This window comes from Motacilla alba, chromosome 14 (assembly GCF_015832195.1).
Source record: "Motacilla alba alba isolate MOTALB_02 chromosome 14, Motacilla_alba_V1.0_pri, whole genome shotgun sequence".
NCBI lineage: Eukaryota > Metazoa > Chordata > Aves > Passeriformes > Motacillidae > Motacilla > Motacilla alba.
In genome coordinates, this window is record NC_052029.1 from 9557091 (window position 1) to 9574234 (window position 17144).

General features: G+C 40.3%; 2 protein-coding genes across 2 annotated transcripts; one reads left to right on the forward strand and one right to left on the reverse strand.

The window, feature by feature from the left end:
- Positions 1-71: 71 nt before the first annotated feature.
- Positions 72-13217, forward strand: EIF2AK1 (eukaryotic translation initiation factor 2 alpha kinase 1). The gene is made up of 15 exons (XM_038151794.1): positions 72-454; positions 894-1052; positions 2246-2382; positions 3064-3095; positions 3557-3656; positions 4341-4421; positions 4786-4885; positions 6503-6554; positions 6843-7230; positions 8288-8399; positions 9850-9956; positions 11652-11772; positions 11882-11961; positions 12315-12548; positions 13012-13217. The coding sequence occupies exons 1-15, from the start codon at positions 394-396 to the stop codon at positions 13132-13134; spliced, it is 1887 nt and encodes a 628-aa protein (XP_038007722.1). The 5' UTR covers positions 72-393; the 3' UTR covers positions 13135-13217.
- A 186-nt stretch (positions 13218-13403) lies between these two features.
- AIMP2 (aminoacyl tRNA synthetase complex interacting multifunctional protein 2) lies at positions 13404-17097 on the reverse strand. The gene is made up of 4 exons (XM_038151799.1): positions 16917-17097; positions 15149-15355; positions 14418-14649; positions 13404-13926 (listed from the first exon to the last, which is right to left on the reverse strand). Exons 1-4 carry the CDS (start codon positions 17037-17039, stop codon positions 13541-13543), a joined length of 948 nt encoding a protein of 315 aa, XP_038007727.1. The 5' UTR covers positions 17040-17097; the 3' UTR covers positions 13404-13540.
- Between the last annotated feature and the right edge of the window lie 47 nt (positions 17098-17144).

Here is a 17144-nt window from a genome sequence, read left to right on the forward strand (position 1 = left end):
GAGCAGCGAGCGCCTCCGGGTCACACGGGGACCGGCACCGCCCCTGTGCCGCGGCCGGGAGCCGCTAGAGGGGGCTCGGCGACCCCCGGTCCGGGCGCGGGGCCCACGCGGGCTTCGGGCGGTGCCGGTCCCCGTGCGGAGGGGAGGGGACGCTTCGCTCCCCGCCGCAGACCTTCGATACGAGCTCCTGCCCGCTCGCCCCCGCCTCTCGGGCCGAAGGTTCCCCTCTCGGGTTTATCCCTCCGGTTCATGTTTTATCTCTCCGCGCCCAAAGAGCGGCCATAAACGCTGGCCCGGCCCCCGGAGCCGCCCACGGCGGGCCGGGCGGGCCCCGCCGGCCGCAGCGGATGGGATCCCGGTGCCCGGCATGTGAGGGGCGGGAGGGCTGCGGCTATGCGGGCACCGGTGCCCGCCATCGAGTTCCCTGAGGAGAGCCCGGAGCCGCGCTTTGACGGTAAGAGGGGCCGGCGGCAGCCCTGTGGGTGAGCGGGGAAATCGCCCCTTTTCCCCCGGCTGGCAAGGAGGGAAGGAAGGTGGAAGCGTCGCCTTCCTCTTCCGTCCTTCTCCACCGCTCTGAGGCAGCGGCGGCCGCGGGGGTGATGCAAGAGCGGGCAGGCCCTCAGCAGCACCCTGCCCTGAGGCCGCCGTGCGAGCTCCCCCTGCCTCGGGCAGGGGCGCCTCGGCCTCCCCGGGTAGCTGCTTTCCGTGCACACTTCAAAAAATTAATTACATTCCTAATTAGCTTCTTAAAGCTACTCGCTCAGGGGCAGCTCGGGTGCTGCCTCTGTGAGCCGGGGTTGTGATGGAGCTGTGTGGCTGTACCTTGTTTTCATGTTTAGGTAATTAGGTGTGTACTGAGACCAGAGTTCATTCGTCTGACTATCCTCTTCCAGATTCGGATGTGCCGGCGGAGCTGCGAGTTGCAAACGGGTCGCAAAAATTTGTGAAGTTCACTTCGACCATCCAGAACCAGCTGCTGCTGGTGTCACTGCTGGAGCATCTCTGCCACATGTACACGCACAACCCCGTTCACTCCAGGGGTTTGTTCCGAAGTTAGTAAGAGGAATTCGTTCCTGTCTCTCAAACTGCCTTACTGTAAAGTGTACCAGGTCCTTCTGTGTAGAGTTACTGTGTAGTACCAATACACAGCTGTAGGTTTCATCCCGTTGGGACAAGAATGATTCTGTGAAGAAGATTAATACCTTGAATCAACTAAATTGGCAATGACAACTTGTCTTATTTTTGAAAACAGTAACAGAATATTGCTGTAGATGTAAGGATCAGACAGTTCTGATTCAGCTAGATCGTGTGAGTTGCACCATGAGAAGGGCAGCAGGGTAGATTATATTACTGTTATACGTGGTCTAAAAATGCTGGTAGAAGAGGAATTTAATAAAATATTTATCAAGAAATAGTTGCAGTAGAATCTTCGCTAAATATTTCAAAATTATATTCTGTGAAAAATCTGAGTAAATTCCTTTACAAGTTCTTTATTTTGCCATAAAGTCTCTTGATATCATTCAGGGAATTGGCACTTATTTTAAAATATCTTCTTGGCATATGACTTACCATGAGCATTTTGTTTATTTAGGCATATAGTTAGTGCATTTAAGAAAACATATCCAAGGGTTTTGTCCTTTACATGACTATAGAAGACAAAATCTAATGTGTTTTTCATAACTAAAATTTATGCCATTTATAACCTCACAGTTGCACCCATCTCCAGCATTTATGAGGGTTTGTTTGCCACAATTGTTTTACTCCATATGAAAAAGATGAAGTGGTGGAAGGGAGGGACTTCATTCTCTGTTATGAGTATGTGCACAAGTGTGTGGGTTTGGAGGGAAATGAGAAAATTTTGACATTACCACTTTTGATTATAAATCCGTCCTCGTAATTGTAAACCTGCTTTGAATTTTTCTTTTCACTGATCAAAATTAGTCCAAAAGTAAAATGTAAGTGAATGGATGGATGTTTGTATAACTCATCTGCTGAGGTGAGGAGGCAGAGGAGATGCAGTGACCCTGGAAGGCATGGCAAATTATTGTCTTTTGTGAAGGGATTCCCATCGAACAGCTCTAGTTTGGATTAAATTGCTAAGAGTACGGGAGCAGCATTAGAGGGGTTGTTCAGTTTTTCAGTCACATTGTCTTTCAAATAAGATTTCTTGTTGAAAAACTTTATGTGGTCTTATTGGATGGCTTTATTTAATATTTTTGTGATCTTTCTCTGTTCCTTTGTGCAGTTCTTCGTCAGACTTTCACAAGAACAGGGTTACTCTCCCCTTTTGTCTTTTGTGATGAATTTAGTACTATAAGACTGCAGCACAACAGAGCCATTACTGAGCTGATGAAAGCAGCTAATCAACAAGTGCTTAGTGGGGTAAGCTTTGTTGCATGTCTTTGGCAACCTCTGCAGTAAGGAGCTTTTGTTTAGGGATTCTTTTAATATTGGATTGGGTCTTTTTAATAATTATACAAAATAACTCCTTAGCTCTTTGGGATGGCATGTTCTGCTTCTGTAGGTGCAAACCACTTCTTGAAGCCATCAATATATTGTACCTTATTAAATAGTAATAATAAAGTAAGTTAAAATGTTTATAAACAAAGGCAAGGTGTTGTAAGTATTTTTTTAACAGACATCCATTTTCAACTTTAAACTGTTGGTTATGCTATCATTCTGATATTTATATTAGTGGAGGGTATAGTATGTGTACTTGTACTTCAGGCTGAATCAGACCTGTCTGCTTATCTTGCTGCTTGAACTAAGCAAGTTAATTTTGTTTTAAGCACATTTTAGAGCCCTCATTTTATTGTGTTTGCCAGTGGAACTCTAAAAGGGCAGTAATCTCTCCAGCAGAGAGATGTTAACAGATTACCAGTGGGATAATAATACTTTAATTTGTTGAAGCCCTCTGCAGTATGTGAATGGCTGTCAGAACCTCATTTTCTTCCAAGGAGTTTGCTGTTTCTGTTTTGATGAAGCTGTCCATGCCACTGGCACAGCAGACATGTTATTCTTTTTATATGGCACGTTTTTATGTTGGATTTTGTTGTTTCATAGGAACTTGGTAACGGAGAGTCTCTTGCCATTGGGTATGTATTCGAAGCATGTAGAAACACTAAATTAACTCCTTCCCTAAAGTTCTGTGCCCCACTCTGAATTTAATTAATATTACATTTCATATTTTGGCTCTGAAACAGAAAAAATGGTAAAGGTTTCTCCAAACTCTCAAAAGGATGAAGTGATAATTTGTTCTTCAGTACAGCTCTTGCAGTCAGTGCCACTGTTTAGAAAAACAATTTATCAGGCATCAATGTAAAAGAAATAATCTGAAGACTTCTGTTAAAACAGAGTATGGATTTGTAGCACATATTTATGCTCTTCAGTCTGCTGGTTTTCAGTATTTACTGAAACTCAGGCTGCTACAGTATGGTAATGTCAAAGTACTTTCTTCTTCTTTTCATAACTTGAATAATATTTTAAGCATGTGTACAGCTGTATCTTACTCGTAAGTTGTAATTTAGTTTAATGCAGCCTAACTTTTCTCAATTAGGGAAAAAGAAGTTCTCTTTGAAGCACAGACTTCACGATACTTGAATGAATTTGAGGAGGTTGCAAGGCTAGGCAGTGGAGGATATGGCAAAGTATACAAGGTATTCTTTACCTCCCATATAAAACTACTCTGTTTATATCTAGTTTTTTGTTGGAATTTGGAGTTACTGTTTTAGCTGTACTGCCAAATGTTTTTTGAATAGAAGAGGTGCAAATTTGTACCTTAGAAGAAAGTTGGTGTTTCACTTCAAAAGCTGCTCAGTTGCAATTAGTTTTGTCTGTCAGAAGCAGGATACATCAGATGTTTTACTTTGTGTATTTTCACCGTTTTAAAGTGAATGAAAACTCCTTATTTGACATGTGAATCATCATATCTTGACTCTCTGCAGCATCAGAAGTGATTGGTCTGCACTCCCCAATGCTTTAGTTGTGACTGCTTTTAAAAAATGAGCCTCAGTATGAGCATAAACTGTCCAAGCCAATGTTGAATTGTGTTAAGTATGTACAGTGTATGGCCAGCCCAAGGTTCCCCATGAGGTATGTGCCATGTGGAAATGACAAATGTGCTCTCACATATTTATTGAGGACCTGTTAAGCAGTTATGAGGACCTATCAGTATCCCTGTATGATAGCAGGGGCCTAATCCCAGTTTCAGTCCCTGGTATAGGTGATATTCCACTGGAATGGGGTGCAGAAATAAAATTTTAGAAAGTAGTGGGCTCAAAAGGATTTAATTAATCCAAGCACATTAACATCTAATTTTCTTCTATCGCAATTGTTTTCAGGTCAGAAACAAGTTAGATGGTCAGTTCTATGCTGTTAAAAAAATTAAAATTAAGAAGGCTACAAGAAGAGATTGCATGAAGGTATTCTTCTTCCTGTGTTTTGTCCCTGTTTTAACTTCTCTGTAGCTTATTCTGTTCTAGTTTATTAATGTAGCTAATATAAGTTTTTATGCATTCTGAATTTCCAAGGGTTTGAGCCTATCAGTACCTAGTAGAAAAAAAGTAAATGAGACTCATTGAAGTCCATTTAAAGAACTGTTTAATTACTTGAATGTGGTAATCTCTGCCATGATGAAAATCAATTTGTTTTACAGCTTCAAATTTTTTCTGTTACTGTAACAATTTCATCATTCTATCTCTCTAAGAGACTTACTTTTTGTTACCTTTTATGTTTACTAAGCACACAGAGTAAAGAGTGTCACTGTGGGGTTTTTGGTCTTTTTAGGTGCTCCGAGAAGTCAAAGTGCTGGCTGGGCTGCAGCATCCCAATATCGTAGGCTATCACACTGCTTGGATGGAGCAAGTTCAAACAGTACATCCAAAAGGAAAGTACAGCTCATTGTGTCATTCTTGCTTGTATCTTACCTCTGTACTGTAATTTTCAGGAGAGTATTACTTCTCTGATAAAATGACTATTTTTTCCCTCCTTAAAAGAACTAAAAGAAAGGGAAATTACAGGTGATCACCAGGTCCTTCTGTGCATTCAATCCCTCCTTACCCAATAATTTATCTGTTACTTAGTGGTTAATTTGGAGCTGTGGAAACATCAGCTTTACTTGTGGTAATATATGAGGAGGAATTTTACAGTTGTGTGAAGGTCAGTAAAATGCAGTGAAAACCTTTTAATGCAAGAAGTGGTGAGTCGATGAGGAGAAGATTGAATGCTGAGGAATGAGCTGCCTCAGATATCGGGGGGAAAGTGATGAATAGGACAAAAACCCCACAAATTTGCAGCTATGTTTTGAAGTCTCAGAGATGTAGCAACACTGGAACAAGCATCCCAGTATGCTTTTCTTCGGATCTGGAAAAGATCTAAGAAAAACTAAAAGAACCTGGAAATACATACTTTTAATGATAACCCCCTCCCACTAAAAACTCTTTATTTTGCTTTCCAAGTTAGACTTTTTAAATTTGATGAATTGTGTTTCATAGTCCTGCACTGACAAAGCAATTGGATTTTTTTTTGTGTATCAGCTACTGTCTGTAACTGTTGAGAATTTATCTTCTTTTGTATTCATTTTACACCTTCTTGGCTTTTCTCTTCAGGTTCTTTGTTCTGAGCTCTTTGCACACTCTGTCCTTTGGTCCCTTTGTAACCCTAATCCATTGGTCCCTTCTAGTCCTTTCCTGGAATGCCTTTAGCAATTAAATCTTTTGATCCTCTCTTAGTGGGAGGTTTGGTTATGCTCTGTATAACTTTATTGCTTTCCAAGTCACTGACTTGTTGCCCAGCCAGCCATAAGCACCAAAGAAAATGCATAAGTGCATAGGAAGTTGACAGTAGAGTAAAACAGGCAAAACTTTTTAACCAGTGATCCAGAGAATCTCAAGGGAAGCAATTGTTTAATGCTGGGGATCCTTCCTAAGTATTTAATGGTGGTAATGAAGTGCATAATGAAATCTATAGGTTGCTTCTGTGGTACTTAATGTTTTCCCTTGTCTTACAAGATTGATGTTTTGTATTTGCTTCTGTGTGCCAAAACAGCTTTTTCATATAAAAATGCAATTTTAATGACAATTATTTCCAAGATATCAAGTGTCTTCAAAACAGCAGCAGCGTGATGTGAAGGGTGATGCCTTGTGGAGCTGCCTCTTTATCTGTGTGTTATTCTATACATTGTAAACCCTTGCTTTGAACAGGCTGACTTCTGAAAGATGAAGTCCAAGTAGATATCTATGAAAGACCAGTGCAGCCCTTTTATTGACTTTGTACAACGTATATTTTCTTTTCATTAAAGATAAATTAATTACATATTAGGGTAGCTTCTTAGTAGACTTAGCAAGCCCCTTTTGCAGCAGCAGAAATAGAGGTAATCTAGAGCTATCCACAGGTAACAAAGTTAAATTAAGTGAGGTGCTCTAGCTTAAATGGTAATTTTTAGTCAATATGTGGATACATTCTTTGCTTTATGAAATACCATATTTATCTTTGCATCCAACAGGTAAAACAATAATGGACTTGCAGCCACTAGTTTTGGAGCAAAAGAATAGCAAGTGAGTATTACTAATCTCAGTGGTAACATATTCAACTTTAACTTCAGCTGTGTATCTGAGACATTGCTGTCTGGGACAGCTGTCCAAAATACCGGCTGGTAGAAAGTATTAAATCAGCTGGAGCCTGCACTGACAGTTATGCAATCCTGGAGTTTTATGTGAAGAAGCAGCTGAACTCTTACTTGGGAATGCTGTTTGCAACTGGGGAAAAAATCAGTATGGTGTATCACAAATAGATGGTATGAAACTGTGTACTTATTTGGATTTCTCTGCCTTTGTTATTTTCAGTGATCACTGTCACATCCAGAGTGTGGAAAGTGGTAGTTCAATTATCTTTGCTGACCTTACCTCACAAGAAAAGAAATCCTGTGACAGTACCGGTCTTAAAAATGTGCACAGAGAATCGGTGCAGAATATGGATGTAAGGAATGACTTTACAAACAGCAGTAGCAAAGAGAGTGTGAAACCAAATGAAGGTGAATTATCCATAGAACTACAAGGAGGCTTTGTAAATAATGATAACAGTTTATCAACTGATGTGGGCAATCATTCAACATGGGGACCTCATTCCAGTCTGGATCAAGATGCTAGCACTGAAAGCGAGTCCTGCTCTGAAAGCAAGTCCTGCTCTGAAGGATGCTCCAAAAATGAGGTAGCACTCTGTGGAGAGTTTGAGGTAAATACAGTTCTCTTTAAGCATCCTTATCTGCTGACTAATTTTTTGATGTTTTTAAAGTAGTTCAGTAGACAGTGAAAATGAATGATTTATAACAATAAATTTAGAAGAATGGAATGCCTGCAAGTAGAGCCAAGAGTTCTGACAAATTTTCTTATCTGGGTAACATCATTACGAGGAAGCTGATGAGAGGAGCTGGCTCCATGTGTTAGGCCTCTTGAGTCCTTTCAGAGTACCTGCATGAATAAAAAGTGCTACTGATGCATCAAACGGCCTCATCAAAATTGAAAATCTTCAGCTTTCACTAATGAAAGGTAAAGCAGCTGTTAATGGTGAAAGTGTTCTGGTATGTCATGTGGTGCCCATGCGGTGTAGGAGTACATGGGAAGGAGATAAAAGCAGATTTGAGCAGGGAATCACTTGTGCTTCTAAAACCCTGTTGTCATTTATACCATACCACTGATATGTTTTGTATAACACAGCCAGCTCTGGAATGCTTCAAGCTTTTGCTAGCACTTGGAGTTCCCTCTTGCAAGAAACACAGTTTTAAAGGTGTCTGCTTGAGTTGTCCAGGTTATCAGATGAACTGGTCCATTACCAGAAACTGAGCTGCTTATTTATGGTAATAAATCAAACAGTTGGACTCAAAGGCCTTTTCCAACCTAAACAATTCTGTATTCCATAAAATTCTGTATCAAGAAGTTGATTTTTATTTTCAGCTATTTTCTATTGATTAAGCTGCAATAAACCTCTATTTAGTATTCCTAGAAGGTTTCAAACTCTAATTTGAATATCAAAGATACATCTGGCAGTTTTGTTAGCATTTATCATATAACAATAATTAAAATTTGACAAACAAGCAACAAGCTCCCCAAAACTGGATAGCATTGTTGCATCTGCTTCTTGAGTGCAGTAGATTACTAATACTGTACTTGATGTCCTTTTGGTACCTGTTTTTGTTTAATAAATTTTGGGTTTATTTGCTTTAAAGAAAAAAACTAAGGAAATACTGTTCATGTTACAATGGCAAAATTATGGACCATTATTTTTCTGTTAGGTGGAGTATCACTTGATGCTTCATATACAGATGCAGTTGTGTGAAATATCCTTGTGGGATTGGATTGCTGACCGAAATAAAAGATGTAACAAGAGATCAGAGGACACTTCTAGTAAGATTCATCACTGTCTTATTCATTGTAAAGCAAATTTTTTTTTTTTTTTTGTAATTTGAAGTGCAGTTATCTAATTTTATTTTACTTCAGCAGGTTATAATACAGATCTTTATTAAATTCTTTATTCACTTAATCGAATAGCAGCTTGTATTGAATTTGTGTATGATAGATGTTGGTAAAAGAATTGAAATTCCTGAGTTTTAGACAGCTCTTCAAAAAAGAATGACTGAATGCCTGAGGCGTAGTTGTTACCAGGGGAGATCAGTGTCTGGGCAATACTCCTTATTTGGAACTGAGTTTTTTATTGACAGAATCTGCTGCTTCTCAGAAAGCTGGTTAAAGGCTAATTTATCTGCTGCAGAAAATACAATTATATCATTTGATCCAGGCAGGTTAATTTGTAATAGGTTAAAGAATGTAACATTGACTGTTTCTGAGTGACCAGGGGGTTCTCATGCCCTCCTAGCAAGCAATCATCAGTAACTGTTGACATTTGGAAGAACAAATCCAATGCTCTTAAAGCAGTAGATTGTCTGGGGTGGTTGTATAAAAGCAGCCTATGCACATCAGGTTGTAAAACAAAATGTGTGATTAATGTTTTATCTTGGTTTTAATCACTATTAAGGTAAATCTGTTGTTTGCCTTAATGGAGACAGGTTTACCATCAAACTATCAGCTGACTTCCACTAATCTCTCCTGTAATCATAATATCTTAGCTTTTGTGAACTAAATGATGGTGTTCCTGGTCAGGAAATGACAGAATTATGATGGCATTTGAGCTTGCAAAATGCTGTTTTCACACCTTTTCATGGAAAAGGTGAATATTATCATAGGTTAGACGTGAAGAGATAGAAATCCAAATGTGAGTAAATGGTGAGTGTTCAAAAAGACAAGTCCAATATGGTTCATTAGAGCAGGGAGACAATGTAGTTTAATAAAATAGTAATGTGGAAAATGGTCAAAACAAGGAGGTGCTAAGTTTATTTAAGACAGCTACAGCCAGAGGAGATTGAGGAATTTCAGAGGGCAGCACAGCAGCAGAAGGATTAGGAATAAACCAAGGAGAGTGCAAAGCAGTACAGACACCATGTCACTACATAAATTATTATGATTTTATCTGGAACTGTATTTTTCATGCTAGGTCACATGAAAGTAAAGAGTTTGTTAAATTCATAATCAAATAACTGTCTGATGTGGTTTGGAAGAATCTTTTCAGAAGGATATATGTTCATGTTCCCTGAACTTTCCTTTTTGGAATTTTGATGTTAGCGACTTTTGGCTGATTCAGAAATAATATATTGAGAGAAGCATGGCAAAATCCATATTTAAAATATGCTGCTCATTCTGTTAAAAATTTATTTCCCAGCATAAATAAATATAATTCAACAAGAATACCACCACAACCTTACGTAACTCAGTAAAACCAGGTGAAATAATTTGTTTTAAGGTCCATACCATCTCGTGGATGTTCGCTGGACAATGAAGATTTTCCAGGAGGTAGTGGAAGGAGTTTGCTATATCCACAGCATGGGAGTGATGCATCGAGACATTAAAGTAAGTTCATCAAATTATTACTTGAGGTTGAAGAAAACAAAGACAATTTACATTATGACAGAATGAAAACAACTTCATCGTTGCATTAGAGATGACCTGGGCTCTTAGGAATTTAGTTGTGACATATGAGAAAATACATAATCTCCTCTATAGCAGTGCCATACTTTCTTTACTATCAGCATAGTGCTGTTACACTGACTTTCAAGTGGATTTTAAACTCTGGAGTTGTTTTCTCCTTTGAAGCCATTTTCCTTCAGAAACAGACATAGTCAGATTGGTTTTCTTTTGTCTCAGTCTTTCCTTAACCAGGATAGGAACTTAATTACCTAAAAAAAAATTATTTTAGGTAATTACAAAAATTAACAAAGCCCTTTGACTACACTTCAGTTTGCTAACTGCATATGGTTAGCTTTTGAAAATATGTTCTAGTTGCTTGCTTACTGATAGACCTGAATAGCAAAGAGGTGAATGTGTGTTTTCCTACTTTGCTTCCTACTCAGGTTTTCTGCATCTCATACAGCAGCTGTATGAAGAAATCATGATTATTAAAACTTCACATGTGGAAGCTTGGAACTACTTGAAATCACACAATCTTCACTCTGGATTAATTTTCATTTTTCTGTCAGCTGTTCCAGGGTGAACAGTTTTTCATTTTGCCTTCCCATTTAGCATCATCATGGCTTTATTGTCCAAAGTCTGGTAGTTACATAAAGAATTCCACAATTCCATACAGCTACTGCAGTCCTGGTTTTGAGCCTGTTCTCATGGGTTTCACCATATATTCTTCTAATGGTGATTTTGCAGATACCTAACAGAGACTGTAATTTGTGGCATAATATTCTAAGAAAGTCTTTCAGTGTGTGAATTTCTGAGAACAGAAGCCCAGTGGGTGGGTGTCCTGGATATGTTTTTACTTCATTGGATATGAGAAGCCTAGCAACTTGTTCAACAGTGCTGCATCTTTTAAGTTTGATCTGCACTGAATAAAGGAAAATAATGGAGATTGCCCATCTCTTGTTAAAACTATTCACATCTCCTTTATACACTAATAAAAGACCAACTATTTCCTTTGTGCCACCTGAGCAATTTTTCTAGGTACATAATGCTTGCATTTCTCCTCCTCAGTGGTCCTAAAACCAAAATATATGGATAAAACCTGTTTCAGTTTTCTGAGTCAGAGCTCTCAAGTCTGTCATAATTTGGCTTTTTTTTTTTATAGCAGCTTCCCAGAAACAAGTGGCATATTGCAGCTGCTTATCATACAGAAAAGTGTATTTTGGTTTGTATTATGTCTAGCCCAATGATATTTAGTCATCCTTCCTGCTACATCAGTTGGTCAAATTCACTGTCCACTCTTGCCTGTTCCTGTTTACTGTTCTGCAAATTTCCCAGTTTCTGTTGGGGGGAAAAAAAGTACTTAATGTTTTCACTAAATCTGGTTTTTTTTCTGATTTGCTTTTCTTCCTTTTTTTCTAGATCCTTGTTCTAGGTATGTGGTCCTTTGGCTCAAATGGTGTTGCTAACACATGATTTGGTATCAGCAATGACTATTTTTTCTCTCCCACTACTAAAAAATGTTAAATAATCATCTTATACCTGTGAAACACACTGGATTTTACAGACTTTAAAACAGCTGATATTCTGTAATTCTTTATATAGACATGTTTCTAAATTGTATTCTGTCTTCATTTGCAGCCTAGAAATATCTTTCTACATGGATCAGATCATCAGGTAAAAATAGGTGACTTTGGATTAGCCTGCAAAGACCTTCTTTGGGATGATGCAGACCAGGGGTTTCAGACAGGACTGAGAAATGGTAAGAGAAGAAAGGGTAATGGCTTTCAGTGTTTAAGTTTCTATGGCATTAAAATCATTAAACTGTTACAGGGTAACAACGCTTGCTAAGTTTCAATTCCCTTTCAAAGGTCTGACACATACTTCAGGAGTGGGGACCTGCCTCTATGCCTCACCAGAACAACTGCAGGGATCTCACTATGATTTCAAGGTAGAGAACTTTGTTTTGTTTCTTCTTTTCTCTATTAACACAATAGATAATAGAAATAAATCAAGCCTTTCAATAGGAAAAGACATAAATATTCCTCCTACTGTCACTCCTAGTGTTTTTGTTGAAACATGGTTATCAACTTTGCCTTCTTGTTTGCTATTAAAGCAAAATTTTTACTATGTTGACAACATATATAGATTTGAATTTGTGTTTAGAAGTGTCATGATACTCTTCATATAATCATGAAACTTCACTGTTGTGAAACTTTTTCATATGATGATTTTATGAGAAAAAGAAGCCCACTAAGTTAAAACAGCAGTTATCACAGAACTTTCTCTTCACCCCATTAACAGTCAGACATGTACAGCATGGGTGTTATCCTGCTAGAACTCTTCCAACCATTTGGAACAGAAATGGAAAGAACAGAAGTTCTTACACATTTAAGGACTGGCCAAATTCCTCACACTTTCTACAAGAAATGGCCTGCTCAGGCCAAGTACGTGAAACTCCTCACCAGTCAGAGAGCCGCGGAGCGCCCGACAGCGGCTCAGCTTCGCGACAGTGAGCTCTTCCACACCACAGACCAGGTAACCTGTGCCAGCGACCCCAACCCTTGCAGCCTAAAGGAACACAAAAAGAAAATGCCCTTTGTATCCCCGCCTGCATTACATGTGTTTGGCTTTGAACTTAATCACACGTTCCTCTTAAGACTCTTTTTCTGATTACAGTATTTAGGCCACTGTATTATTTCTGGTGTCTTTGCAATGAGATAGCTGGTCATTAACTTAACTGAAGACTGTACAGTTGAGAGGCATTTTTATAGGTCAGAAAAGCTTTCAAAGCTTTTCATCGCATCTGCAGATTCTTCTAATCATTTTTCCTTTCCGTGCCCCACTGCTTTGTGGATTTAAGTTTTAGTAACAAGAATGCAGAATAGCTGAGTGCTGCTGCACTGTGTCTGTAGTGGACTGCAAACACAATTCGAGTGGGTCAATAAGGCTTAATATCCTTGCTTAGCTATGAATGAAGTAAACTGACTCTCATTTCCAGGTTATTTCTAACCTCCAACAGAAGGTGAGACAGCAAGAAGAAGAAATAGAGAAGCTGAGGGAGACAATAAGACAGCTTTCTGAAGAGCAAGACGAACAAACAAGACAAGGCTCTCCTGTTTAAGTACAGGAAGAACTATCTTTGATTGTGTGTTAACTTATATAAAATGTTTCTTTTTTTACATAAAATACTTCAATGCATTTTCATTTGGCTGTCTGTTCCTAAAAGGTAATTTATCCTTTTGCCTTGACCAAAGGCTCCTGAGAAAAGAATCATGTCGCAGTGGGAAAACGAAGAGCACAGCTTGTATTTACGTGGGATTAATTTACATACCTCAGCCATTGAACAAACGTGTTATGCAAGAGTTGGAAAAAGGAAGGTCACACCCAAGAGGCAGTTGTAATGCTTTTATTATTTTAGGACTCTGTCCAACTGTAATACCTAAAATACATCTCAGAAAGGACTCAAACATTACAGAAGACATGAGGTGGAGTAAGATGAAAACAACATCAGTGTGAAGGGTACAGGCTCACTTGAGTAGCTTCATCACAGAGCTGAAAGGTGCCAGATTCTCACAGGACTTCATCCACTTCTGCACGTTGGCCGGGGCGCTGTTGGCAGTGCCCGTCTGCTGCAGCGCGCACCACGCCACCACGTCGGCCAGCGTCAGTTCATTGCCCACCAGCCACGAGCTCTTGCCCAGGGCAGCATTCATGGAGCGCAGCACTGCTCCTCTCTCCTTGCTGCTGCCTTCTTTCAGCTGGAAGATGGCTGTGTCCACCCAGCTGTCGATCAGAGTTGAGGTAACTGCATTGTACTTCTGCCCAAACAGGGAAAAGAGAAATCGAGCGATGTTCCCCTCTCCTTCTATGGGGCACATGGTCTGAATGCTAAACTTCATCTGGGGTTTGGGAACTGAAATTAACAGAAGAAAAAAAAAAAAAAGTGAATCCAACATAGTAATTAACTAGAACAGTAATTCCATGATGAAGATTTGTGATGCCAGCACCACTGTTAATATCATTAACCTGATGAACAGTTTTCAGTCTTGTGAGATAAAGAGATCACTTTTTGAAAAATTCAGCCAAATCTCCCCCATAATTTCTCTTCTAGATGCCTTATTTGTAGAAACTGAAAAACATTTTTATTAAAAAAAAAATCCTGAGGGTACAAATAACCCTGTCAATGCCACGTGTATTTTAACAGCAGTAACTGTGAATAAGAATCTTCCTCTTCTGGCCCAGCATGGTTCACTGCTATGAAAAGAGAACAAAAATGTTTCCTGCTTCTTCAAATCCACCATATATCAGCACAGGGACACCGAGGCATCTGTGTGCAAGGGTTTATAGCACAAGTTTCATTTTCTCATCTATTGTAAAATATTGATCTACAAATTCCATTCTTACCATCCTTCCAAATCAGAGTAAAGCCCAACTGATACTCATGACGTGGCTGCTTCTTAGTCTGCTCTCCAAAGCATTTCAAGAGGTTTTCTGGCACACTTTTCACTGATGAGTGAGTGTGAACAGCTGATAATATTTTGTACCGCTCACAAAGCAGACTGTGTATCACTAACAGTGACAATGGAGGTAGAGAAGGATTTGCATTGATGACAACATCTTTCAGGGCACCATAATCCTGAATGGAAAGTAAAACATTCAGCAGGTAAGACATATTCCAGATCATACTCATAATAATTGCTTTCATTTGACACCAAAATGTACACAGTCATGCATGTGTATATCTGAAATTCTAATGATATTTGAGTAAATAAATTCAAGCTTGGACATTTAAAACTTGTGCAAACATTCTCCTTCCTTGACATGTAATTCAAGGATATGACAGGTAAATTCTACTCCAAGATGAAGCCAATGTTAAAGTTTCCAGTTCAGTAACAAAAAAACAACTGCTGAAATTTCAAAATTAACTATTCTCTCTTGAAATTATATCCAAATGAGCATATATAGAACTAATATTTATAAGTGTTTGTATCTATAATCTGGATGGCCAAAATTAAATGGTAATTGTAGGTTTTGTATTGAGTTCTGAGTGTCCCAGGTTTTAATGCCCCCCTTCCAGCCCTGAAGATGGAATGCTGAGAAATTACCTACCAATGTAGCTGCTCAACTCCACTCACCTTTCCAAGCATCAGATCCAAATCTGCTCCATTTGTTGTCAAAGGAGAAAATTCGTCAGTTTGGATGATATTTGTTACATCAAAGTCAGCATCTGGGGTTTGTATCATCTTGGAGAGTCCATCCACAGCACTCTTCAGTTCATACAAGCGCTTCAGAATCTCTTCCTGGCGGGATTCGAGTGCTTGAAGTGATGGGTCAGCCTCTTCCTACAGGAGAGGAACAAACAAGGCCACGTAAACATTCACTCAGCTCAGTGTCAAAACAGTCCACAGCTCACTTAAGGCTAAGTTTTGAAAGACTAAACGCCTTCAAACAGCCAGACCATTGTGAATATCATGAGCTTATGCCTATCAGTAGTCTTTTGCCTGTATGAGTGTGGTGAGATGGCATATTTAATAAACTCCTGAAACCTTCCTGCTTAACAGATTCTTCTAAACCATTAGTTACAGCAAACTCTGTAACAGTCAAAATCAGACAAAGAGCTGGCAGTGAAGTGCTGAACAATGACTGAAAAATCAAAGACAGCTTGTCAAGTTCTTTTCAGCCCAGAAGAGCAAAGTTGGTAAGTTTGTAGTACAGCAGCCAAACGAGGAAACTTTTTGACAAATCAGGTAGTTAATAAAAGTAAAAAGCCTTGCAGCTTTAGATGGATGGTATATTGTGTGGATTCAGTCTTTGTTTCAGAGAATAGAAATGATAGTGGAAAAAAAAAGACCATGGGCTTTATTACATGTGAATACCAATGCAGCCTTTTATTTGAATTACCTTACAAGCATCTCATCTTACAATCTCTTTTAAAAGAAGATGAAAAATATATTCCTGTGGCAGCTTTTAAGTCTACAAGCTTAAAATAACGTTCAAGAAAAATTTTCAAATAGCCTGTTTCTAAGCATCCTGAATAACGATTAAACAAACCCAAACGATCATGGATGAAGAGATGAACAAGGTATCCAAGTAAAATTTTTATATCCACTCAATATTCTCAAAGACAAGACAAGGGAAGACCTCCTAAGTGGCCATTACTGAGTTAGTACACAATTCCATACTTTGCAACGGGGAGGTATTTCGTTAGCATTTCTGTTAAGTTCTGCCTCAAAGTTACTCCTCAGTCTCCACCATCAGCCTGGGTGAGGGCACAGCAAATCCTGGATGGCATCAAGCTAAAACTGGCCACAAGCGGCCTGTGAGAATTCCATGCATTCCTGGCACTGGAGAGATGCTGCTCAACTAGAGCTATGTAACAACAGCATTTTGCATTTTTGTCTCATTTAAGGGAAAAGTAACTGAGACTAGAAATGGAGGGTGTGTAGCTGGCTGAAACCCGAGCTGAGGCAGCAGAGCGATGATGCAGCAGGACGGAACGAGGCCTGCTGGGCACCCTCCCGGGGCCGGCAGAGAGCTCAGCACGGCCATTCAGACAGAAAAACCGCGACAGGGACACACGCGAGAGCCCAGAAAAGTTACAATGAGAACTACTGAAGGCTTTAAAAACATTACTGAGAAATTCCTGAAAAAGTTGATTTTATTTAACCCTCGGAGGTGCCTCGGAAGGCAAGGTTCCTTACGGCCAGGCCCCTCCTGCGGGCCGAGGCCGTGGGACTCGGCCCCGCGAGCTCTCTGGCAACACAGGCTCCTCCCGGTCCCTGACAGGAGCTGGGGCCCTCACCGGAAGGAATACCGGCCCAGCGGCCGCACGCCTGACCCGGCCAGGGCGAGCACCGCGGGCCGCAGGCCAAGCGGGTCCTTCCGCCCACCCCTCGCTCCTACCTGCGGCGGCGCGGCGGTGCCGGGGGCGCGGTGCAGGTTGGGCAGGGGGTACATGCAGCTGGGCAGGTGCTCGGCCAGCACCCCCGCGCTATGCAGCGGCCGCACCTTGTACATCGCGGGCATGGCGGCTGCCGCCCCGCCGCGCGCCCGCTCCGCCGCCGCCGGCCCGCCCGCCCCCGCGCCCATTGGCGGAGCCCCGCGTGACTGACACGAGTGCCACCCAATGGG